Below are 25,320 nucleotides of genomic sequence, written 5' to 3'. Positions count from 1 at the left end.
TGAGCAGTTCTCTCTCCACCTTCAATACCACGACTTAGGTGCCCTTGAGCAAGGCATCGAACCCCAAACTGCTCCCCGGGCGCCGCAGCATAGATGGCTGCCCACTGCTCCGGGTGTGTGCTCACAGTGTGTGTGTGTGTGTGTGTTCACTGCTCTGTGTGTGTGCATTTCGGATGGGTTAAATGCAGAGCACAAATTCTGAGTATGGGTCAACCATACTTGGCTGAATGTCACTTCACTTCACTTCACTTAAGTACTCAATTTATAATTAATGGTCCTCTCTCTCTCTATACACACACACATACATATATATTTGTGTGTGTATGTTCTTATGCATTCTGAACTGGAATTAAAACACACACACACACACACACACATATATGTATATATAAAAGTTTTTATGAAGATAGTATTAAACAAGATGACTGCACTGAAATAAGAATAAGTGTAGAATGATAGTTAATAATGTTTTTAAACACATATGTTTGATTATTTCAAAATAACTTTCCTAAGCACCTACATAACAATCTTCTATTTTTATGCTGTATTTTTATAATGAGAACCTAAAATGTACATTTAAGACCCAGATGGCAATTATTTTTTTCCCGCTTGTAGACACAAAAAGGATTGCATTATGTTATAATATTAATAAAGAATAAATAATTTGACTTTTCATGGGTTCAAAATTAATGTTGACAAATGCTCTTGTGGATAGTGGTTTAAAAAAATCATATTACAGACAAAAAAAAAAAAAAAGACATAATGTGTGAAAATATATTTTATGTGTGTGTGTGTGTGTGTGTGTGTGTGTGTGTGTGTGAAGAAAGCAAACTTCAAGAATAACCAATCAAGCCAAGAATTTCAGAGGTAATTTTTTTTTAGCACAACATGACCCATTCTAAATTCTCTAACAACAGACATTTTTGTTTTTTGGCACAATATAAATGTCCCAGGGGAAACAGGCCTTAGAGTTCTGTTTATAGATTGTAACAACAACAGTGTAAATGAGACACGTTTCTAAAAAACCTTCGAGTCCAGATTTACCACGCATTTACATTGTGCTCACCGCAGAAGATTCCTCATGAGGAGGAATATCAAACTCAAGATAATCTGCAACCGGGAGACAAAGATAATTACCAAAATGTAAAACCTTGCTGGCAGATTAAAAAAAAAAACTAAAAAAAGCAACAACATGTAAATCTCTTTGTTCACTCACACAAACATTTATACTCAAACTTATTAAGTTTTTCTGGAAAGATAAGTTTTTCTGTTTTTATCAGCGGGAATGGTTTTTATTACACATTACTTCTAATGATACACTTTTATATAAGCATACTGTCTATTTAAAGACCGCTATCAACATTGCAATAAATTAGAAATATCACTTGTCATCACAACTACGCGTGTCTGTTTGTTTTCACACGTGAGTCTGTGTACACGAGAGCGCGCAAGGGTCCTATTGTTGTCAAATGACATTTTCCTTGCTGTGTCCCATTGTTGCCTGAATCAAAAATGCTAAATATAACTTTGAATCCTGTGTAGCTTAAAATAATGGTCTGTAATTGTGACATGCGACTTTTTTTTCACGGCATTCCTTCGAAAATATTATTTACCAAGCGAACTGAAGTACTTTTATATTTGGTTTTATTTCCTTACAGGTCCTTTAAGACTAAGTAAACGGGTTTGGCAGGTGTATCGGAAGTGTACACCATGGCGTTTAACTTCTCTTACCTGCACCAGGTGAGACTGCATAAAAGTCAACTTGAAACTTCGAGAAGTCTCCGGTCCTGGCGAATAAAGAACGTTTTTGATAAGAGTGAGTACTAAAGAAGGTTTTTCATGTTTCCCTGAAATGAATAGCTAACCCAGCGTTTGATCGAGTCTCTCTGCAAATTTTCACACGCACTGTGAGGCGGCTTTGTTTCTACATATTAGTGAAGTGGCATTTATATTACTTTTCGGCAAATTTTTACTAAATTGTAAAGCACAATCTCAGCTGCAGCTGCTAAATAGTGTTGATTGACCAAAAACAAACAAACAAACAACAACAACAACAACATTTCAGAGTATTTATTCACAGTCAGTGTAATTCTGTTATATGTCCCTTACAGGAAAACTGAAAGAGTATGTTTAATAGAAAATCAGATCAGATTCAGATTATGACACATTTATCACAGATAGGACAAGACACATGAGTGCACTTTATTTACATTTTTTTTTTTACTATTTACGAAAAGGTGACTAAGAATAGATGACGTAAATGCCAGCTTTCATTATGACGTGCACTTTATTTCGCGTCACAGCTGTCACACGTGACAATACGGACGGTCTGCGGTCTTTATTGACAAAAGCAATACATTTAACCCCTGTGGGAAAATAGATCTAAGATCTCCACCTTGAAACAGACAACTTGTCATGATTTGGAGTGTCCCTTCGACATTCCTGAAGCTCTGTTTACATGCATGAGGATTTGTCGCATGGTTTTAAAGCTATAATTAACGAATTACCACTAAGGGTCAATTTAAGTTGTACTTAAGGGATTTGTTGGAAATTCTTCAAGGAGTCCATCATACTTTTTTACCATTTTTGGACTTGATTTACTGACATATATTTTTAGAACCACACTAATTGCATTTATCTTGACCTTTGACCTATTTGATTTGATCCCTTTAACAAAAAAAAAAAAAAAAAAACATAAAAAGGCCCTGAAAGAAGATTCTCACTGTGAATGTCAGTAACAAAAATATGTTTGCGTGCTCTCTCTCTCTGGATCAATGCTGCATTCGTAATTGTTTATTATCTCTTCCAACTACAAATTAAGACATAATTGCACTGTCCCAGGTATTTGCATTTTACATGCTTTATTTTGCTAGGTTAATAAGGAATTGACTAATTAGCTGCGTAAGCAGTAATTATTTGTACAGTAATAATCACAAAAATTGTATTCACATTATGTTTGATATGACAGCTGCATTTATTAGCCCACCTCCTCTGTATGGCAGCTCAGGTTTTACAGGCATGAGGAAATGAGTAGAATAGGGCTTAATAAGATGCACCCCAAAAAAGCTTTGTTGCTACCGGTCCTTGTCAGATCTGGGGGACGACTACTTTATACAATGCAAAATTACAGAATTACTCAAACCTTAAGAAAATGTTTATCATGTAAGAGAGAGAGAGAGAGAGCTACATCAACCCTGCATATCCCCAGATGTTCTCAGGTCACAAAGTTCAGTGCTTTTTTTGCTTCGTGACTGTCCCCGTTTGAATTCACTCTTTAATGGTACAGTGTTTTTTTTTCTGCCAAAGACACATGTATTGAAGCTGTAGGCTAGAACAGAAAAAGGAAATTCTCAACTACAACAGAAAGAGTGGATTCTTGTACTAAACATAAATCAGAAAAAGACCCAAGGCTCACACTATTCTGTGGCAGCTGACATTAAGGTTGGAAATAGGGCTTCAGTTGCTCTTTAGTGGTGTTTTTCAAAAGATTTCCGCTTCAGGACAAAAAAATAAATAAATCACATTGGGCATCAAAGTACCAAAATTGATTATTGTACCAGCTAAAATAAAAAGTAAAAAAAATCTTTGAAAACAAGCATGGAGGATTATACAGTATTGCCAAAACCTGCAGAGGCCCACTAATATTCAAAGTTCTGTTTGGTTTGCAAATGTTTGTGTCCTTGGAAGTCAGTAATTAAGCACATTGTGTGGTGTATACAAACCATGTTTATGCTTACTCAAAACCATATTGCTTGCATTTGGGTTATATTGTCTGTTATATTATGTAGAATTGCTCAAGGTTTTTGAGAACGAGGGCATCTCATGCAATCTCTTCCTGGCATCTGCTGATTTTCTTTCTACAGGAGCTTCAACCAAGAGACATATATTTGGACCAAAATATTATACACAATATGGAAAGTGTTTACTCATAAAATATGCATGACTACATGATTAGTTGCAGGGCTCAAAAAGTAAGATTTTGGGATTTTATGGACTTGAATCAGTATATGCCATCATTGAATAGAAAGCAGCATTTATTTGAAATAAAAATATTTGGTAACTTATGTCTTTATTTTTGCTTTACATGAACACTGCCACAGAGATAACATAATACAATGATATAAACAAACGATTGGGTTATGGGTTGAGATGACTTATTGACTATAATTCAGCCAAATAAAAACCATTTAATTTGCATGACATAATAATGAAATGTCAGCCTCTTGCACGGGACTTTTTACCAACTCCGGAAGTTTCATATGAAAATCCTTATTAGTCTGAATTTGTAAGCATTACTGCATATGTGTGCAAGTAACTATCTATGCAGCAGAACTCACTGATGTCTTCACAGACATTTTCAACATCTCACTTAGTCAGGCTGTTGTTCCCACATGTTTCAAAACTACCACCATCATTCCAGTCCCGAAGAAGCCATTTCCATCCTGCTTCAATGACTACCGTCCTGTTGCACTTACTCCCATCCTTATGAAATGCTTTGAACAGTCATGCACCACATCAAGTCTGACCTCCCCTCCTCCCTTGACCCCTTCCAGTTTGCTGATTTTTTTAGGCTCTACTGTTAGTGTTATCTGTATGCACCGGGGTCTGAGAGTAACGCAATTTCGATTCTCTGTATATACTGTACATGTGGAAGAATTGACAATAAAGCAGACTTGATTTGATGTGGTCTGTCACATCACATGAGATCACTAATACACCTTTACCACTGATAAAACGTTTGTTTTGGTTTGTTTGTATCTGGTCCCTTAAACACCATTACGTTGTTCGGTGCGTACTAATCTACTTTAAAAACACGTCATGAGATCAGGTTAGACTGATGACTCAGACAGACATTCTTTCGTGAGGTGATTTGGCAGAATATCTGATAGATGAAATGCTATTTGACAAAGTTGCTTACGTAGAAGTCTTTAGGTTTCTCAGAATGTAACGTTTTATTTACGTTGACAGCAGTTTGGGAGAGTAATTATTCTAATGCATTACATCAAGAGCTATATGACAAATGGGAGAAGAATTCACAGCACACAGCTGTTTAATACTAGAAATGACGAGAGTGAAAGAGAATCATAGAGGTGTTACCAGCCGCAGCCTGGCATTTACCGCTACATTGTATATGTGAATGAGAGATTATTATTACTTAACTGCACTTTGTGTAAATTGAGAAAGTTTGATACAAGTTCTACAGTAGGTTGGTCTTTCAGGCCTTACAAAGTTCAGTACTCCAATTCACTTTCCCAAACCTTGTGCCCTATTGTATGCAGTTCTTTTCAAGCTAGAGCACTGTTTACGCTTCTTAAAATAAATAATGGTTTGTAGGCACTTGAAGCAGTACAAAAACATTTTTTACTTTGGAAATAATCTGAAGTGACTGTGAATGAGTGCTTTGTTAGTCATCTGCTTTTTCATGTGATGTCCTGATCTTGGGGTAATTATTGGGTGAAGGCAAGAATCTGTTTTACTATTGCTCAGACCGTAACCTTATAATAAACTTGGTGTGTGACTCTTCCTGCACATTCATGATATACAGATATAATATGAATGAGCCAGATCTATGGATTTTTGGCCCTTTTTGGACCCTAGGCTCTTAAAAATAAAGGTTTCAAATGGGGGTTTTGCAGTGATGCCATGGAGGGTTCCCCAAATAATTTTTCTTAAAATAATAATTTTTTTGTTTGAAGATTCTGAAAAACATTTAAATAAAACAAAAAAAAAAAAAACTTTTTTTCAATATAAAGAGCCATTTGTGGAATGGAACACTTAACAGAACACTTCATCTTGGATCCATAGATTCCAATAAAGGACTTTTTAAAAAGTGTTTTATAAAGGTTTAGTGACCCTTGTGTAAAAGTACTGTAATTAAGTAACATTTCTCAAGTAACCTTGAGTGATTCATTTAAAGCTGTACATAATAATAAAAATAAAAAATAAACTATTTCAAGGATGCCAAATAGTAACTGCTCTTATCAGTTGGTTAATTTACCTACTCTGTAGCCAAAGTCATTACTTATCATTACTTTCAAAAGTCAAAGTCTCCTCAAAAATGTCTTGAAAAGGCTTAACTGGACAGAATGGCCTAATTGGTGGCAGTTCTGGTATTACTGTATTAAAGCAGGTGCTAAGGGGAGAATAGTCCTGTTGATGTGACTGGTTTCGAAAGAATTCTACAACTGGAAAGTCTGCATGTGCCTTAAAGTGACGCTTTGAAAACACCTCCCTGCGTAAACCACAGAAACAGTGCACCTGCCAAAAGCAACTCTCATTTGTAGCAGAAGGGTGCTGGATCACCCCAATATATCCAGTGATTCATCCTTAAAAAATCAGTTTGCAGAATGTGATGCATTTATGACACAAAATGAGGGTGTGGTGCTATTTAAAAGGAATGCTTTTGTAGTATAGATTGATGAAGTGACATGGCACGTAGTTTTTAAATCATTTATATAAAAATACTTTAAAAATGTCACGTGACTTTAATATTACATGGGCATGTTTATAAGTTTCATGCTTGTGATTTTATTTTTTTGTATTTTAAGTCAAATAGCTCTTGAAAATAGCTGATATCAATGTTTGAGTAATTGTTAATTAATTATATTTGCCAAATAATAGCTACACCATATGGCATATGGCAATCTTAGACACTGTTATTTGTCTATAGGATGTTCACTTTATATACAGTATGCTATTCAACCAGCATCAGTGCCATGGCTTGTAGAATGGCTCAAATAAATTGAGAAAGAACAGGAATAGAGGCAATCTGACTCAGACTGTATCTCGTGGGGGACACAATTTTTAACCCAAAGTCATCAGCATGAATGCTAAGAACCTAATCACTGACTGTATCGCTAATATAATTAGTGCAATTATCAATGAGATTAGAAAAATAACCATTTGGTTATGCTGACATTTGATACTGAATTGTTAACAGTTTGTCATATTCAAATGGAGAGACTTTATAATAGAGGAACAGGTCATTGTTGTGTCGTGTTTAACAACAAGTGGTTAAATATAGCCTATAGCCTTTAAATCATTTTGACATCTGAATCATGTTTCAGGTTCATTGTAGCATAGATGCCGCAAGAGAAATGTTTTCGCATTGTAGAATTTAAAGCATTCAGGAAGATGCAAACTTGTCAAATTTGTCGTAATAGTCATTTGATGGTTCAGATTATTGGAATGTGACGCAGGGCCAGATGAGTTTATATTGCTTCTGATGTTTCTTTTACAGTGAATAACCCTATTCCTGCTAACCTAAGATCTGAGAGCACTGAAGGATCCAATGGGACCTGGCAAACTTATTCCAGGTAACTGTGGTCTCTGCTCTCGTAAAAGAAAGCAATGCAAAAACATTTGTCTTTTAGAATGAATTCAATTAAGTCAAAATGATGATTCTCTTGAATCTCTGTAAAAGTCAGACAGAATCGTGTGATATTTGTACCTTATTTGTTCTTGGAAAACCATGCCTAAAAACACTGTAAGATTCATGAAAATGTCAGTTTTGTTTCAGTTGATTTATGATGAATGGCAAATTTTCTTTTTAGGTAAATTCAGTGTGTAAGTTATTAAATGAATTATTGCAAATCATCAAAATGATTAGATTAATTACTCCTTCTGACCCATTTTTTTCATTAAGTCTTAATTTGATTATTTGTAGTTAATGTAATGTCTTAATCTTTTGGCAGCCCTAACTACATTGAATACTTTTCTTGGTACAATAGGAGTGATGTTTTTTTCTTATTTACACAATACAGTTGACCCACAAAGTATTTGAACACTTACAGTAAGTAACACTTAGAAATATCAATGCATTAAATACGAAAACATCAAACCAAGTGGCATCATCACACAAATGATTCAAGACCACGAACCTAACAGAGCCATTTATACCAAAGCTTAACCAGTCAGCTCCCCCAAAATTGATCACATTAACTATGGACATGCTCTTCATTTTGAATAAGTATTTAATTTAACAATTGAAACATAATTTTGTGAAATCTTTTAAAAGAGTTTGGTGTCAAAAAAGAAATGCCACTTTGATACATTGATATCTCTATGCATACATTTTTTATTTGTGTGTCAGAAAATGTTGGGGCCACAGTTTCTCATGCTTTTTCACACCGTAGACTAATCCTGATGCAGTAAGAGTGCCCATGCCAGACACGTAACTGCTTTTAACTGCTCAAAGTTAGCATTTCTGTTGACTGATGTCATCTGTGTACATGACTAGCAGTCTTTCTTCATGTCCATTGCCAAGTATCTGTTCATGCATGTCTTCAGAAAGTGACATGAATGCAACTCACTCAGATCTGTGCAACCTCTGCAAAAACACAATGCACCAATCAACTCTGCCTATACCGTGCCTGTTTCATCTTGCATTTGCAGATTAATTGAGTTTTTATCATATTTCAGCCCTTCTATTTAGATGCAGAACAGCTGTGCCTGCACAAGTTCAATTCTAATATCTCATGTTCATTTACTCTATCTTTTCCTCCACTTGACACCAGCCCATGTGATTGCCAAGCCTCATGGACTGGCCGTCCTGTCACTCTTCAATGCAGGTTTCATGATTACTGTGAGGGATGGCAGTGGGATAGTGATCGCAAGGCACACTGATGGAAGTAAGTGCATTTTCAGTGTGCATGTTTATTTGCTTGGTAAGGTCAGAAAATGATATACGAGTTGATTTATATTCTTATGTCTTATGTTTAAAAGTTAAATCGTATTTTTTCTTCCTGTCTAAACCAAAACTATTACTACAAAATAGACCAATTTGAGTAATAAGGGAGGTTTCATGGGTTTGGAGTAATTGATGTCTGGCAGCTGCCTTAGCAACATTCTAAACTGAATAAACAAAACACTCCTTAAGGTCATTTAGAGCTTCATTGACTATGAATGTTAGTGTTTTGTTAGTGTACATTAAGCAGAGCTAATACAAGTTTGGAGGTGGCCTTTAATTTTTTGTGTTGTGTGATCTTTATTTTGATATGGGATTAATATCTGTATTTAATTGATAGTAACATATACTTTGATTTAAACTTCTGTAATACTTATAATAATGGACAATTGGGCTTATGTTTTAGGTGTGCTATATGTATTTTAATCTCAAAAAGAAGTCTTATATTGCAAATTACATTAAAGGAACAGTTCACCCAAAATGAAATGTTATGTTTATCTGCTTACCCCTGGAGCATCCGAGATGTAGGTGACTTTGTTTCTTCAGTAGAACACAAACCAAGATCTCAAACCGTTGCAGTATATTAGTCTTATAACGTAAGTGGATGGGAATCACGGCTAAATAACACAATAAAACAAAAAAATACATACACAAACAAAACCAAATTAAACCCTGCAGCTCGTGATGATACACTGATGTGTAAAGACCCAAAACGATCGGTCTGTGCAAGAAACTGAACAGTATTTATATAGTTTTTTTTACGCAATTCACGCAATGTCTGAACTATTAGAACTCTCCTGAGCACGTTTAAGAAGCAGACACATTAGGCGCCGCCTTCTTGCTTTATGGCGGATCGCAGAATTGTAAGTGCATTACCGACACCTATCTCTTAAATGGACCATTGACATTATATCTACAATCTCAATTAGGGGTTTCAATTATTTTATTTTTTAAGCTTTTTTGTATGTTTTAGCTGTGATTCCCATACACGTATTAAGACTGATAGACTGCAATGTTTCAGTTTAAAATCTTCTACTGAAGAAACTACTTCACCTTCATCTTGGATGCCCTTGGGTAAGCAGATAAAACTCACATTTTCATTTTTGAGTGAACTATCTCTTTAACAGGTTGCTATCAGTCTGTTTCTGCTTATTTAAAAATATAAACAAATTCTAGAGTAGGGCATCCCAAATTAAAGTTTTATTTTTTATTTTTTTATAAATGCATAGTGTGACGTTTGTGTATTTTTTCCTTTTAATGTTAAATTATGTATTTGTTGATGTATTCTGTGCTGAAAGATGGTCTGCTCCCTCAGCCATTGACATTGCTGGACTCGGTGGAGGATTTAAACTTGGTCTGGAGGTAATATGTTTTTCTGTATATAAACTCTAAAAAATAAAGGTGCTTCACGATGCCATATAAGAACCTTTTGGTCTAAATGTTTCCATAAAGAACCTTTAACATCTGAAGAACCTTTCTGTTTCACAAAAGATTATAAAAAGGTCAGAAAGAGATGGTTCTTTAAAGAACATTTGACTGTATGGTTCCTTTTTGGACCAAAATGTTTCTGGTATGGCATCGTTGTGAAGAACCTTTGAAGCACCTTTATTTTTAGGAGTGTACCATGTACATATTGGGTTAATTACTTTTTGTTAAAATTCCTCTTGGCTTCTTATTTGATAGTGCTATGATAGTTCTCTCTTTTTTTCTTTTTTTTAATAATCATTTTATGGCTTCTAAAATTAAGTGTTGACAGGTTTTATAGGTATTTTTTTAACCATTCCAGTCTCACATAGTTTGTGCTGAATCAGTGTTCAAGAATAATTACGCAACATGTTTATTCATGTATCAGATTAACATTTTGGACTACACTATGCTGTATGCCTAATGTTTAGGCTCTGTATGCAGACATATAGGTGGTTCATCAGGATATAATTAGTAAATTAATTCACATGCAGTGTAATGCAAAAAATATGTTTTCTTTCAGTCGAGATTGTCTGAGTCATGCATAGACAAGAACATCAAGACACTGAAATATTTGCCCTGTCTGACTTGGCTGTCTTGTTTTGTATTTCTTTTTCATTCCATCATCTCCCAAATAAAACATGTATGTTATTAGAGCTGTCAATCAATTAGCTTTTTCAAATATAAATAATCTCATAGTTTTAACTATGAAGAAAGACAATATTCTTAAATAAATAAAAACAAGAATAAATCATTGTGCAATTAACTCTAAAACTATAAGAACATAATTAACTTTCCCCACACTTTATGGACGTCATCTTGTAAAAAGATTTTGGGGTCTTTCTCCATTATTTATTAATAAACAGGTGCTCCCTTTAATAATTATACATTTTCTTTTTTTGATTTTAAGTAAAGTCACATTAATAGTAAGTTTCCTATGAATCTTACATGGTGTTCTGTTAAAGCATGTAAATAATGAACCACTCATTCTGACCGTTTTCCAAAATCAGAGGCCAGCCTTTTGTCTGGATCTATTTATTTTTCACTGCATAGAGTGGATCCTCCTGTCTCTGGCACAGGAATTCACTCTGCTTGTGTCCAGCGAGTCATTTGTCAGCATCAGGCAGAAGTTGCACTTTGTTTTCTGACCTTGGGTTGCAGCTTGGATGAGTCATTTGGGAACCGAGCGCCGGTGCATCTTGACAGTCTTGATTAATTTCTCGAGTAGCCTTCAGGCGCAGTGGTTAGCTCTGCGGTCTGTGTCTCTCAGTTAGTACCAGCACACCTGATAAGTTGAGAGGGAGTGCAGGAAATATCGATTTTTATCTTTAGGCATTAAAACTAGAGCATGTCTGAAATGGGTCCAAATCTTACGACACCATCCAGCATTTAAAAAGCATTAAAACTATTGCTGAGAGTATAGTGCTTCTTTTTAATGTTTTGATGGCGACAGATGCACAGTAGTTGGCCGGGTGCGTGTCAGAGTGATTTATAGCGAGATCTCATGTTCTGGTGCTCAAAAAACCTGATATAATTTAGTAAATATAGAAAATTATGAAAAGAGTGATGCCGGTTGTAACACTAGAATAGGCAGATCGGAGTATCTTGTAAAACGTGTGTTTAGTGTTTTAGGTCTGGGATGTTTGAAGGTACTGTATACCATGCTGCGGTGGAAATGTCCACCAGTAGAGATTCAGCTATATCATTTATACTGCAGCATACTGTCTTTGGCACTTTTTTATAAATCCGACAAAGCAGAAAACAAAGTTGATTATATTTATTAATTAACGATAGTGGTTTAGTTTTTATTTATACTCAGGTGAAGGAACAGGGTAAACTAGAGGATAAAGTTTGTGACAAACTTTGATGTTGGCTTGACAAAGCCAAAATGGGCAGCTTGAGGCAAAAGAGCTAGATCACATTTCTGTGGCCCTGCAACAACAACAAAAAATAAAAAAAGTAATAGTTTTTCTAATATTTTATAGACCTTTATTATTTTGAGATTGCTGTTTAATTAAAGCTTTAGAAGGAATAGAAGTCAGAAATTTTAGTCTAAAATTATCACTTTCTTTAAAAGGACAGCTTCTCGTCATATTTTAAGAAATATTATTTCTAATATTTAAACATTAGATTAAATATTAAAGGAAGTAAATATTTAATTTAGTTTAATTTAATAAAAATAATATTTATACAGATATTAAATAAATATTTGAATATATATTATTAACTATAAACTATAAAATAATTAAATGTAATATTTTATATAATTTAATGCTACCTGTGAAAATTATTTAAATATAGTACAAAATGAATTCAATGTAATCTAATGGGGAAAAAAATATATAACACTATACATAAGCAAGAACGTATGTTTTCTTTTTTCATCTCCAGGCATGAGATTTTGTTATCATCCTGACTCAGAGGAGATCACTGTGGCTGTTGCGCCTCTTGGCAGTTAAGCAAGTTCATTTACATTCATTTATTTGGCAGACTCTTTTATCCAAATCGACTTACAGCTTAGGAACAGAACAAGCAATTTTACAGTTGCACTCTGCAAGTGTAGTACACCATTCTTTTGCCAGGGGGCAGAAGAGAGGAAATAATATACACTAATGGTTTGGAAACTTGGGTGATTTGAGCAAATGTCCCGCTGTTAAGTATCAGTGTCAGAATTTGAAATGACAGTTTTATTAGTGTTTTATTTTTTTATCTAGATGCATCTGCGTCACCTGGCTGACTTTTGATTAAAATCAAAGGTTATGGCTTCAGGGCGAAACATTTGATTTATATTCGGCAATTCGTATTATGATTTTTTTTTTTTTTATAAATGTTACTGCAAGCGCTGCCAGGCCCATGTGGACCGGAATGAGAAGAGGTTTTTGGAGTCCTTGAGCTCTTGTGAGTTTCATTATGTTACACTGGTTTGTAAATCAACTGTTGAGGTCCATTTGTTTGGAGAAAGTTTTTTAAGGTGTTTACATAGGTGATGGAGAGCTTTGACAGTTTTTATCTGAGGGTATAAATTAGCTGTCTAATGTTTTTGAACTGCAGTTTTGGTGCATTTATGGAAGGCAATGAGGGAAAACCTTTTCCTCTTGCTGAATGTTAAATGTAAAATCAACAGAATATGAAAGCCATCTGTATTTTGATCACATTCACAAGGTACTCATTTTCTCCCATGGCATGTTTATACAAAAAAATTATACAGTTGTGAGCTGCCAGCTTCAGCTTTTACCTACAACACAGTCATTCATAATTTGACAAGCATGAGCCTGTGCAGAAAATACAGTGAGAATTATAGATAATGACAGGTGTCCATACTGTACATTAGGAGCCATTCAGAAGTGCTAGTGTAAATGACAGCTGCGTTGTTCTGAGGCGAATCAGTGATTTTACTCTTTATTGATGGATCCTGCTGTGTTTGTGCTTGTGTGGAAAGTCCTTTTTTATTCTCACTGCTTTAATTGTTGTTTATGGATCTTGCTGGAATAGAGCTGCAAGCGATATTGTGCCGAATGGTTGCCTGCACTACATTAGCTTTGAAAACTAGGACTTAAGATTCCACTTAATGTGGATGTGCTTGATTTGTTGGCTTGGATTAGATCGGGTTTGGATTTGGTTTGGCAGCAATGACTGCAGGGTGTATGTGCTCTTTTGAAACAAGTTATTTTTGGATTAGAACCAACCTACCACCTACTTGGATATTTTTATATAAATGTCACATCTCATGATTTTAATAAAAATCAGTGGTTACATACAAATCAAGGTCTCTTTAAAGAATACAGTTATTACTCATTAAGTGGACAATGGATCTTGGACATTTTATAAACATTTTATAGGGGTAATATTATATGATATTTTTTAAATAAAAAAGAATAAGGTGTAATACCAAATTCAACTGAAATTTGGAAAGCATAGTTTATTGAAACTAAGCTAGCTATACCATTTAAAAATTACATTAATATTTTATTATACTATTTCAGTCCACATTTACACACAGTCTGTGCCTTTTTTGACTGTATTTAGCAGCTACTACTCTGCACATCCTTTAAGAGACATTTCTGTTAGAAAAGAAAGTCTGTGTTTGTTAAAGTCAGGGTCATTTGAGCCTGACCTTCATAGTTAGTGAGGGATGTTGAAAATGGAAATGGTATTAAAACACTAAATTATGACGGGTCAGTATTTATCTATTTATTTTTTGATTAAATACAATTTTTTTTGGCAAATATGCATTAAATAGAACAAAAGTTGGAATAAAGTCATTTACTGTATATTGGACTTCATTTACTGTATTATCGCACAAAAAATGTCTGCTAGAAATCTGAAAATACAGCTTTGCCATCATAAGAATAAATTATATTTTAAACTACATCGTAATATTATTTTAAATTGTAATAATTCAATGATGATATTACATTTTTTACTGTGTTTTTTATTAAATAAATCAATTTGTAATTTGCTTTGGATAAGAGTCTGCTAAATGATTAAATGTAAATGTAAATAATTTAAGCCTTAGAGACTTTTTTTATTTATTATTCCCAATCCAAACAAATACCAGTTATTAATGACTGAAAATATTAATATTTCCAATAGATTTCACTATGAGCTTTGACTGTTTTGTTTATTCCTTCCTTATACAAGTCTGACTAAGCATCTTTGACAGGAATTTGGAGGCAGATGTGGTATTTCGCAGTACAGCAGCTGTCTACTGGTACTGCAAATCTCGTGACCTTTATGCTGTAGTGTCTCTCGTCGGTTCTTAACTCACCGAATGCAAAGAAACAAACTGAAAGTAAGCACATTGCAGTGTTCGAGGTTAAAGAGTTTAAATGCTGCATCAAAGCCCGTCACTGATGTTTCCATTGTGTTACAGTTTCAATATCTTATGTGTGCTTTACTTTTGATTAGGTTTTATGGCCAAGACATTCATGGAGATGTGAAACCCCCACCTGAAGCATATGTTTTGTACACCATTTTTCAGGACTACCCTTAGAAATACACCATCGACTGGCAGAACAAACAAATGCAAGCCTCCAAGAAGGTCACTGTTTGTGTACTATTGCCCCACGTTGGACAAACATGAATGGAACCAAGCAACTTTTACCCAGAATTTTGTAGCAGTATACAATTAGGTCCCATTAACTTACAAAGAGCAATACATATGATGCAAAACATCTTAGTTCTTTAAGATACAAATAAAGTGAAACTGTGAGAGGACAGTTTAGGCAGTTTCCCAACATTATCGAATGTAGAGAGATTTTTTTTCTTCAAGAATCATATTGCATGGCAATGTAGCAAGGGATTAAATTTAATGAAAACATTTCCAAATGGCATACTGCTTAAATAGGTACTTTTACACTGCTCTTTTGCATCACTAGATTAGCAACAAAATAAATATTCCTGACCCATCCAGATCCACTCTTTTGCTCGGTTTAGAAATGCTCATGTGATTTGTCATTGCATGCTAAAACATCACATTAATTTGACTGACAACATCATTAATTATTTCAAGATTGCTGTAAATTAAAATAACAAAATTACTTTAATCGCTATACTTGATGGGATTTGAAGTCATGCTATTTTCCAATTACTCCGGTCTTTTTTTGTTCTCTCAGGCAAAATAACAAACCTTTTGACTCATTTGAGTCAAAAATATTGTTTATTTGAGTCTGTGATACAAAGAGTGCGCAGAGAGACCCTTCTAGAGACAAACATGATAGTACATATTTTCTTCAAAAGTTTGAAGTAGTTTGGAATGAAGAAATGAATAAATTACATGAAGCACGAGAGGTAAAATCTTTCTGCACATTAAAAGCTAATTGTGAGTTTTATTTGATGGCTACTATAAATCAGACTACTATAAAACACAGTAGATGACAGTAATATAGGCTTTCCACTTGGCAGCTCATAGTTTGTGTGGCATGTTTTGGTCATTGGGTTTATGTGGAAAAATAAAGATTGGTCCCATGAAATCAGGTCAACACAACTCAAGGGATTCCCTATCATAATAACGAGTAAAATGAAAAGTTACTGTGCAAATCATGTTTTGAGACCTCAAAGTTATGTATCTGTATGCCACTATTAGCAATGCATATTTAGTTGCTTATTTACTTAATACAAATTAATATTTTATTGTTAAACTGAGCTTACATAAAAAAAGTTGAATTGCTCTTTCAATGACTTAAACTAATTGATTTTATGGCATCAGTGCCAGTCTCTGTTTATGAAGTTCACTGAGTGAAAGACAAGCCTGTTGATGTATATTCGGGGGTCTTTGTTTTCACAGATGAGTTCAGCACCAGCTAGACCACGGCCTCCCACACAGAGAGCTGCTTCCTCCTACATACCCAAGACACAGGGTAAGCCCCCGAGTGACCTCTCAAATCCTCACACCTTTCATCTTTCAGAGTACTAATGACTGACTGAACTGGTGCTGTTCTAATGTTGAAGGGAAGTTTCTATATCTTTGCTTCTGACATTGTGACTTATTTATGCTTGTGTTGATAAAAAGTAATATTTTTGCAGCTTCTGCAGCTGTGAAACCAGCTCTGTATCCAAACTTGGACAACCGGGATACCGAAGGTGAGAATTAAATTAAATTAAATTAAATTAAATTAAATTAAATTAAATTAAATTAAATTAAATTAAATTAAATTAAATTAAATTAAATTAAATTAAATTAAATTACAAATTACAAATTACAAATTAATTACATTTAAACTCAAATTTAAATTAAAATTAAATTATATTTATTTTTGAGTAATATGTCTAAGTCCCAAAAGAAAACAGTATTCAAAAATTTCTGTCAAGAAATTATGCAGTATTATTAAAGACACTTTGCACCTGCGCCTATGGTAATAACATAACAGAAGAGGAATTTACTGTATATTTTGTATCTCACCCTGCGTGTTCAAGCATATTATCAAGCAGAATATCCGAACAAAAGGGATTATTCCTTCTGTTTATGATGAGGTTAATCAGACACTTTTTAAAACAACAAGAAATACCTTTGAGAAATAAAGATTACAATGTGGTCATGCATTTCAGTTGACACTGATAAATTATAAAGTGGATTAAAACCGCAAGATTAGGAACGGCTAATTAAATTGCAGAAATGCACAAGAAGAAACACCCAGTGCTGTGTGAGATCCTTTCATTAATCAGCTCAGCCTTTGGAGGATGATTTGTGTTGTCATCAATTCAGCTCCACTAACGGTCTCATTTATTTTCATTAGGTTCCTAAAGGCCCATGTTTAAAGTTGAATTATAGGGATTAGATAAAAACACGCTATGGAGTGGCTTTGCCTGCCCTGTTTCGAGAAAAGTCACTCTGTCTGGCTGGGAAGAATTCGAAAAGGAGCCATGAACTGGAGACTGGCCGTTTTCCCATCTTCCTATACCCCGGAAGGTCCTCGATGCTCTTTGCCATGTCACAAGTCTGCTACGCAGCAAACACATTCTTTCCCACAGCGAGATGACATTATCATCCGTGAGGGTAGAGGCCACTTGCTATTAAATGATGTGTTTGTTTTTGAATTAATTCTGAACTGGTGGATTTTGTCACATATAAAACAAAGCATCAAAACATTTGGCAACCTCCCTGTCCTTTAAATAGGAAAAAACTTGGAGGAGGTGAAGTCTTGGATCACCCCAAGTCCTTAAGGCTATTTTATGGCTAATTGTACACTTTATTCCCCACTAAACAGCATAAGGGTATTTGTGCCCATCTTTAGTGCAAATGACAGCGATGATTGATCATGAAAACATTATAATAATAACATTACACAGTGACTTCATGTTCAGGGCAGCCAACTTTTATCATAGTGGATTATAGTGGGTTCTGCTTATACAGGATAACTGAAAGGAATTAAATGCGGAAGTCTTAAAAGAACAGCTAGATGCAATGCACCAGTAACTTGTCTCTGAATAGTTAATTAAAAGAACCTTGAATATTCAGCTTTATTCACTGCATTCAGTCCATTTGACTAGCAAGCTGGAGGAAAACACTGAATGTCACTTGCATGTGTTTGTGATGGTGTCAGGGGTCTTCTTGGATTCTTCGTGGTTAGAAAGAAACCCCAGAAGAAAAACATGAGTTGCAGAACGTTGCAGGTTGTGTTTGCTTCTGGTGTCTCTGGCTTGCGCAACTGGCGTTGATTCAGTGTGAGCGAATGACGCTATGAGAGAGGGCGATCAAGCGTGCTAAGGCTAACATAAACTAAAGACACGTTCTGCGATCGTAGATAAATGATGTGGGGTTTGTTGTTCTAGGTAAAGGCGTTCTTGAATGCATTGATGCCAAGTCAAACATTTCGCCTTAGCCACTAAAAAAGTTGGCTGTACATTTGCCTTTTTTTAATTACATAAATGATTGATACTTAATTCACTTATACATTTATTTGAACAGTAAAACCTTGTCAAACTGTACACAACAACTAACTAAATTTAGATTGAAACTAAATTAACATGTGTATTTTAATATCATCTCCTCTTCTCTTGCTTAAACGGCAGCCTGAAGCATGTGTTATTAGGATGATTAGCTGATATCCCTCATTTCCCGTGTTTACTCTTTAATTAATTTAGGTGCTATTATGGTGCATTTGTTTGTTATTTTTATCTCTGTTGATTCTGATGTATAAATGAAGTTAATTGATTCAAATGTGCACGTGCCTCAGCATGAATCAGACAGTTAGAGACTGCCGTAGATAAGGTTTCATTGTTCGCGTCTCCTTCAGGTGGGAATAGGTTTCCAGTTCCACTGTGTGATGCTTAATTACCGGATTTTGTCAAATTACATGTTAATATTCTACTAGTTGATAACAGTCATTCAAAAACAACAAGTGCCTGGCAACCTAAATGATGTGTCAAGCTTTGACTGTCAACTGCATAAGACACCAAACCCTCAGCCAACAGCAATTTTTTGGCCAGAGGAGAATCATGTGTAAGAGAGCCAAGTGCATTGTACAGGGACTAGATACTGTTAGCCAAATACTAGACACGTCTTTCAACAGTCAGTTGTCATTGCTTAATTCAGGATAAGTATACAGGTACATCTGTTGTATGTCAAAGCATGACATTGGATGACTTCATCAAAATCAGGACAACAGATGTCTCTCTTTTTATTTTACGAACTTGTATTGGCACAGCAAAACCATATAGACCAATGCAAATACTCTACAGGGAGTACAAGGGAATTTTACTATAAATTTAAGGGGCTGTTCATACAGAATGTGATTTTGCTTTGAAAAACATGAGACTGAGGCAGTAATTTGGAGTAACATTAGGTCTCAAGATGCTGAACTTATTTTAACTTGAGTGTCGTGTCTTAATGATGAGTCATCTTTGAGACAACGCAAAATACACACAAGCGAAAAAAGGTCAACGGTTTAGCATGTGTTTACATAGAAACCGTTCTGTGTAAATCAGGCCAAATTTTGTTGGTTGTTTTTAAAAAGGTTTCCCAAACACTTTTGCTCTCTGCCATTGGTTGAACAAACACTTATGCCCACCCCAAACTCCTGCTATTGGTTGACCCAGTGTTGCTGTTGTCGGGCGCTTGGGATGTTTTGAACATGCCTCACAGACACCGTGTTTAAACTTCTTCAAAGAATAAATCTTTTAAAATATCTTCTTTTGTTAAACTGAACTGTCAACAAATGGAATGAAACAAATAGTGTTCTTGTCATGTTTCTCAAATACTTTACATTACTTCAAAACTTTAAAGTAGGGAGATTTAAGCTAAAAATCCATTACATTTAATGAAATGGTTTGGAGGGAATGACTTTTTTTTCCTAAGTTTTCTGTACACCTTCATAGAAGTTGCAGATGTCTTACTAGAAAGACTCCATCTTGATAAAGCTAACTACAGTCTTTTGATGATGAGTCAAAGAGATTCTCATCTGCATTGTTGCAAGCTGGAAAAAAGTCCCTGGGTGTGTGTTCACATGGCTTATTTTACTGGCAGACATTTCTTTCCCCCCAATTATCATGATATCATTTGTGAAAAATGAGACCTGGAAAACTCTCACTCCTCACTGTTTCATTAACACTCCTTCCCCTGAAGATCATTATAGCCGTAAATAATACAGTCATTTAGATGGATCCCTGGCCTTAGGAAAAGGTGGTTATAGAGCCACCCTGATTTCTAAAGACTCCTTTGTCTATAAAGGGAAACTGTTTTATGAGGTTTTGATTTGTTAAGTGTAATGGCACGCTGAGCAGCTGTTGTACAGGTTTCTCTGATACATCCCGCTTTACCTTTTCCTTCAGAATTAAAAGTGAATCCAGGTTGTCAGCGTTTTCTTTTTTTAGGCCTTCCACCATAACCAGGTGCCAGTGATTATCTATGGTTACATCAGTTGGATTTGGTCACCTTATACCTGATAGGGCTTAGCAAACCCTCCAATCTGATTAGCAGTGCAGAAAATGCAGGCCCTCCTTCCTGTCATGAACTGTCACTTTTTCAGATATTGCGTGTGCAAGTAAAAAACCACATAGCTCAGATGTCACCACTCTGCCAAAATACACAGCCCTTTCAGATCTGAAGAAACTCTCTGGATTGTATTGCTGTCTTGTGGCCGGCTTGTCATATCTTGCACTTGTGGTAGCGGGAATGAGCATTATGTCGAATGGATGCAGTTATTTTAGGATACAAGTCAAAAGCGTTTAGTGTGAAAAACGGCTCGACTGAAGCTTTTGGCAACGCCTGAGGTTTATTTGGATTCAGGAGATTTCACAGCAGGTGCCAACAGTGTGAAACCACATTCCACCTCCATCTGATTCCCTGCTCCTGTCTTGTATGTCTTCACTCCTCGACACCCGTTTCCCTTCACTTTCCCAGCAAAGCAGATATTATCATTCAGCCAGCTCAATGCATGTTGAATGTCACTCTGCTTATGTTGATACATGAATGAAACGATCTGAAACCACGTGGGAAATCTGGAATCCAAAATCCGTTTTAAATATATACTATACTACCAAATTCGGCTGTTTTTACACTGTTGCCGTGGATTAAAGCGATCTCTCCTTCGCCGCCACAGAATACCAGAGAAGTTTTGTATAGCATTTCACCCTTCGCAAAGACCTGCCCCACTTTGTTACTGTTGCTATGTTCGACAAGCCATGCCGCTTTCTAACCACATCATATTGTCATTTTTTAAAGAAATTCAAACAATAAATGCCATTTTGTGGCTCTTTAATGTGTCGTGACAGATTGCTATAACGTCTCAGTTCAAGTGGCACATAAACTGATCATCTTTTCCTATAAACGTGAATGAACATGAGAAGGTATTTTATTTTAACAGCGGAAAGATGTCAATACTTCAGAAGTTAATTCAGGTGCAAGATCTCAAGTGCACATGAAGTGTGCAATTTGGGACAAGGCCCTACTCCCCTGTCTGATTTGTTTGTCGGATAAAAATGTTATGTCAGATTTGACATAACGATTGGTCATATTTCCTGTCAATCAAACTCACTGCTGTTGGGCTGGTGTTGTTTTGCAGACCTGGCAACCCTGCATGGGAAAGAAAAAGAAGCCATTCCTCTTATTACAAGTCGGTTCATCAGAATGAATTTGGAAACTGATATTTCAAAATAAAACATTCAGTTGCTTTAGAAAAATCTGCACTATTTGTAGGCCAGGTGTGTCTTGCACTTTTGTGACACTTAACCACGCATCGAGAATAGAGTGTTTTGCATTTTGCTTAAATGTCCGTTTCCTAAAAGACCTCTAAAGGAAGGAATAAAACAACTTACTCTAAATCTATAAGTTCCACAAACAAAGTGCATTTATTCCTGCTCTGTGTTAAAACGCATAGTCAAGAGTTTCAGTAATTGAAGGTTTACATTTGCTGTGTGATAACCTGACAGGAGAAATGATTGCACAGTTGTTTATATCTTAACATGTTGATAGACAGGTAAAGAAAAGGGTTTTGCCCCTGGCTGACAGATCCTATCTGCAGATGTTAATACTGTGTTTCGCACCACCATCTATTAGAGTACGAGCTGGAAAGTTTTGTGGTGTTGGAAGTACAACACTGTGTGTGTTTGAGGAAGAGTGCCAGTCAACTGAGCCAAAGTGGGCTCAGTATCTGTTTTAGGAGTACACATGCTGCTCTCTAGTGTTGACAATTTGGCATTACAACCTTATATAGGCACGTTTTCAATACCATACATATTTATAGATTGCTAATGCCACTGTATGTGCAACATTTATACATTTACATGCAATTATGTATCAAACTACCATACAAATAATGAAAAGCATTAAAAACTGCATCATACAGTTTAATTAAATGCATATAGCTCTTTTTTTTATATCGTTCCAAGCACTGCTGAAATACCATCAAGGGATTTTTTAGGAAATCAAATAAATTTCTGCAGTAAATAAATGCAAAAGCAAATGCACACTACATGTTTATGAATTTTTTTTAAATTTATTTAATCTAAATTTAATAATAAGTTCATGAATGTTTCACTAATTGTTTTATGGCCTTTAATAATGTGGCATCAGTGTATATACCTGAGATACTATTGTATTTTTATTCATATTTTTATTTTAGTTTTATAAATGCTTTGTAGTTTTTTTTATTAGTTTTACTTGATTTATTTTTAGTTATTTAAATACAAGTTAAAATGAGAAATGTTTCCTTGACAACTAGCTGGAATACACTGTAAAAAATATTCCGTAAATATACGGTAAAAAAATGGGAGCTGTGGTTGCCAGAATTATACCGTAAAAAATATGGTAACATCGTTTTTAGTTTAACGGTTTTATACTGTTAAAAATACAGTAACAGTTAACAGTTTTACATTAAATTTACAGTTTTATACCATAATTTAACTGACATAATATTAATATACCAACTTATTGAAGTACTGAAATCTGTTTTGTACCTTTGTAATACACTGGTAACCACCAAAAGCAGATGGTGATGAGAAAGTAATGAGATAAAGCCCATCACAAGCAGCTTTTAAATAACATGATACATAGAAGGTGCAGACTGTCATTCACACAAGCACTAAACACCATCATGGTGAGACTCATTAAACTTAAATATGCAATAAACATTATAATTAATTTAACAACATTATATGTAATATACAACTCCAATAAACATAACAGATAAGAAAAAAATAAGAAACCTAAGTTATTTCAAAGAAAAAACATCAAATTCAAACTAAATTTGAAACGCAACGAAGAGAATTCTGGGAACGTAAGTTTACAGGAAAGTTTACAGGAAATTACCATTAACCATTTAACAGGTTAGTACTGTAGCATTTTTACAGTTTTTTTACAGTTAAAATCAGTCATTTTTTACAGTGTAGTACTTTTTTTTAAAGTAATGAAAATGAGTTTGTATGGTCTTAATTTCAGTTTTAACCGTAGTAAACCGTAGAAAAGCACTAGTGTATAATAATAATAATAATAACCCTCAGTGGAATTACCATTTGAGAATCATTTATAGGACCTTCACACTGATTTGTAACTAGAAAATGCTGCAGTAACACAAACTTTTTTTTATTTATTAGTATTTTATGCATGTATTTATTTATATTTTTTAATCAGGTTGTATGTTTTACTAAATGTTTTATTGTCTTTAGTAATGAAGAATAACAGTTTGGGGATCATTTTGTATGTTACTAATCTTTAAATTACCTTTACACTGATTTGTTGTTCGAATTACACTTTCAAAATTGCTCCAATAATGGAAAGTGTTTTCAGCCAAACAGTGATCTCTCCTCTCTAATGTGTTCTAGATCAAGCATCAGGTGGTGCTTTAGTGGTCGCCAGCAGCCTGGAGATCTGAGCTTTGTTCTAGAAGATCACATCACTGTTTTCACCAAAAGCTACACGCAGAACGACTGGTGGGAAGGAGAACTAAGAGTTCAGGTTGGGATATTCCAGCTTATTGTGTGTCCTATAGCTGAAGGTACAAAAAAAGAAAAGAAAAGAAAAGAAACATCTCAAACTGATGACAAATGATGTCTGGCATTGAAGGGTCCTTTTCTTTTGCACAGTTTGAAATGACATTTCATGATGAAGGAGTATATTTTTAAGAGCACTTGGGGTCAGTGATCCCCCTTAGGGCTCTGTTTTTCAATGTTCCTGGCATTGGTGAAATATTTTCTTTATTTAATTTCTGCCATTCAGTTACTGGAATGTGGGTCGACTACTAAAGTGTTCTCATTTTATATGTTTAGTTATGGAATAGTTTAGACACACACACATATACAATTATGCTTTATATGCATACACAGAAACCAAAAAAGTGACATTGTGGTATTTTAAGTTAAGTTGCTCCAGGTATTTGACAGCACAATGGTTTTCCATTGTGGGCTGCTTGTTTTCCCTCTGATAGCACTGCACAGCTGTTGCAAACAAATGTAATTACAAATGATAAGCTTCGTAGTTTATAACAAGCCTTATTTATTGTTTTATGAATTAAAATCTTTTAACTTCACGTCTGCCTTATTGCTACTTCCTTTTTAGGAAGCGAATGAATAATTGCTTTTGTTGCTTTAATTTATTGCTGTTTGCACAAATGTTAATCAAACATGAATTGTTTTCCTACTGGTTTTAAATGCCAATAAATGTATATCAGTTCTGATAAAGATTATTACGTAACTTTTAACTTACAATTTGTCTGTGGTGCTGGTTTAAGTCTTGATTCTTCTTACTGTAACAAACGAGTTAGAAGTTAAAATGTATCATATTGACACTTGCTCATTCTTGCAAGTGTCCTTGCCTACTAGGTGTCAATACAAGCTAAAGATCTTGTTCTGAGTACGGAGTACAACAATCAAGTAGAAAATAGCTATTGTGCATCTCCTTTGAAAAGTCTTGTTAAATAGGCAACTTATATAATGCAATAAGCAAAATGCTAATTCTTTTTACAGCTGGTAAGAATAACAGCTATAGCTGAATTTTCAAACACAGCAGATATATGCATAGGTCAGTGCATAAATATGTGCAGAGAGTTGTTCCTGTTGAAAGACTTCAACTGATTGAATGTGTTTGGAACTTTTTTTAGTCCACACTTCTCTACAGTACATGGAAATTTTAGTAAGCAGCTGGATTGGAAAAATTGAATTAAATGGTAGAAAAGTTCAAGAGACATAAGTTCTAGCAACTATTTTATTTCACTTAAGCAAACACAACGGAATGCAGT

At 34.8% G+C, this 25,320-nt stretch overlaps 1 protein-coding gene across 2 annotated transcripts; it reads left to right on the top strand.

The window, feature by feature from the left end:
* Positions 1–1,681: 1,681 nt before the first annotated feature.
* LOC113117463 (SH3 domain-containing YSC84-like protein 1) lies at positions 1,682–25,264 on the top strand. 2 transcript variants are annotated; one of them, XR_003294164.1, is made up of 8 exons: positions 1,682–1,816; positions 7,241–7,316; positions 8,517–8,630; positions 10,002–10,048; positions 16,437–16,509; positions 16,676–16,732; positions 23,909–24,473; positions 24,554–25,264. XR_003294164.1 is itself a non-coding variant. In XM_026286159.1 (7 exons), the coding sequence occupies exons 2-7, from the start codon at positions 7,292–7,294 to the stop codon at positions 23,956–23,958; spliced, it is 366 nt and encodes a 121-aa protein (XP_026141944.1). In that variant the 5' UTR covers positions 1,682–1,816; positions 7,241–7,291; the 3' UTR covers positions 23,959–25,264. The 2 variants fall into 2 exon arrangements, 1 of the variants encoding a protein (XP_026141944.1); XM_026286159.1 differs by having other exon boundaries at positions 23,909–25,264.
* The last annotated feature ends 56 nt before the right edge of the window (positions 25,265–25,320 follow it).

The sequence above is a fragment of the Carassius auratus genome, chromosome 17 (assembly GCF_003368295.1).
Source record: "Carassius auratus strain Wakin chromosome 17, ASM336829v1, whole genome shotgun sequence".
Taxonomy (NCBI): Eukaryota; Metazoa; Chordata; class Actinopteri; order Cypriniformes; family Cyprinidae; genus Carassius; species Carassius auratus.
Note: the sequence above shows the minus strand (reverse complement) of the source record. Positions and strands in the feature narration are given on the sequence as shown.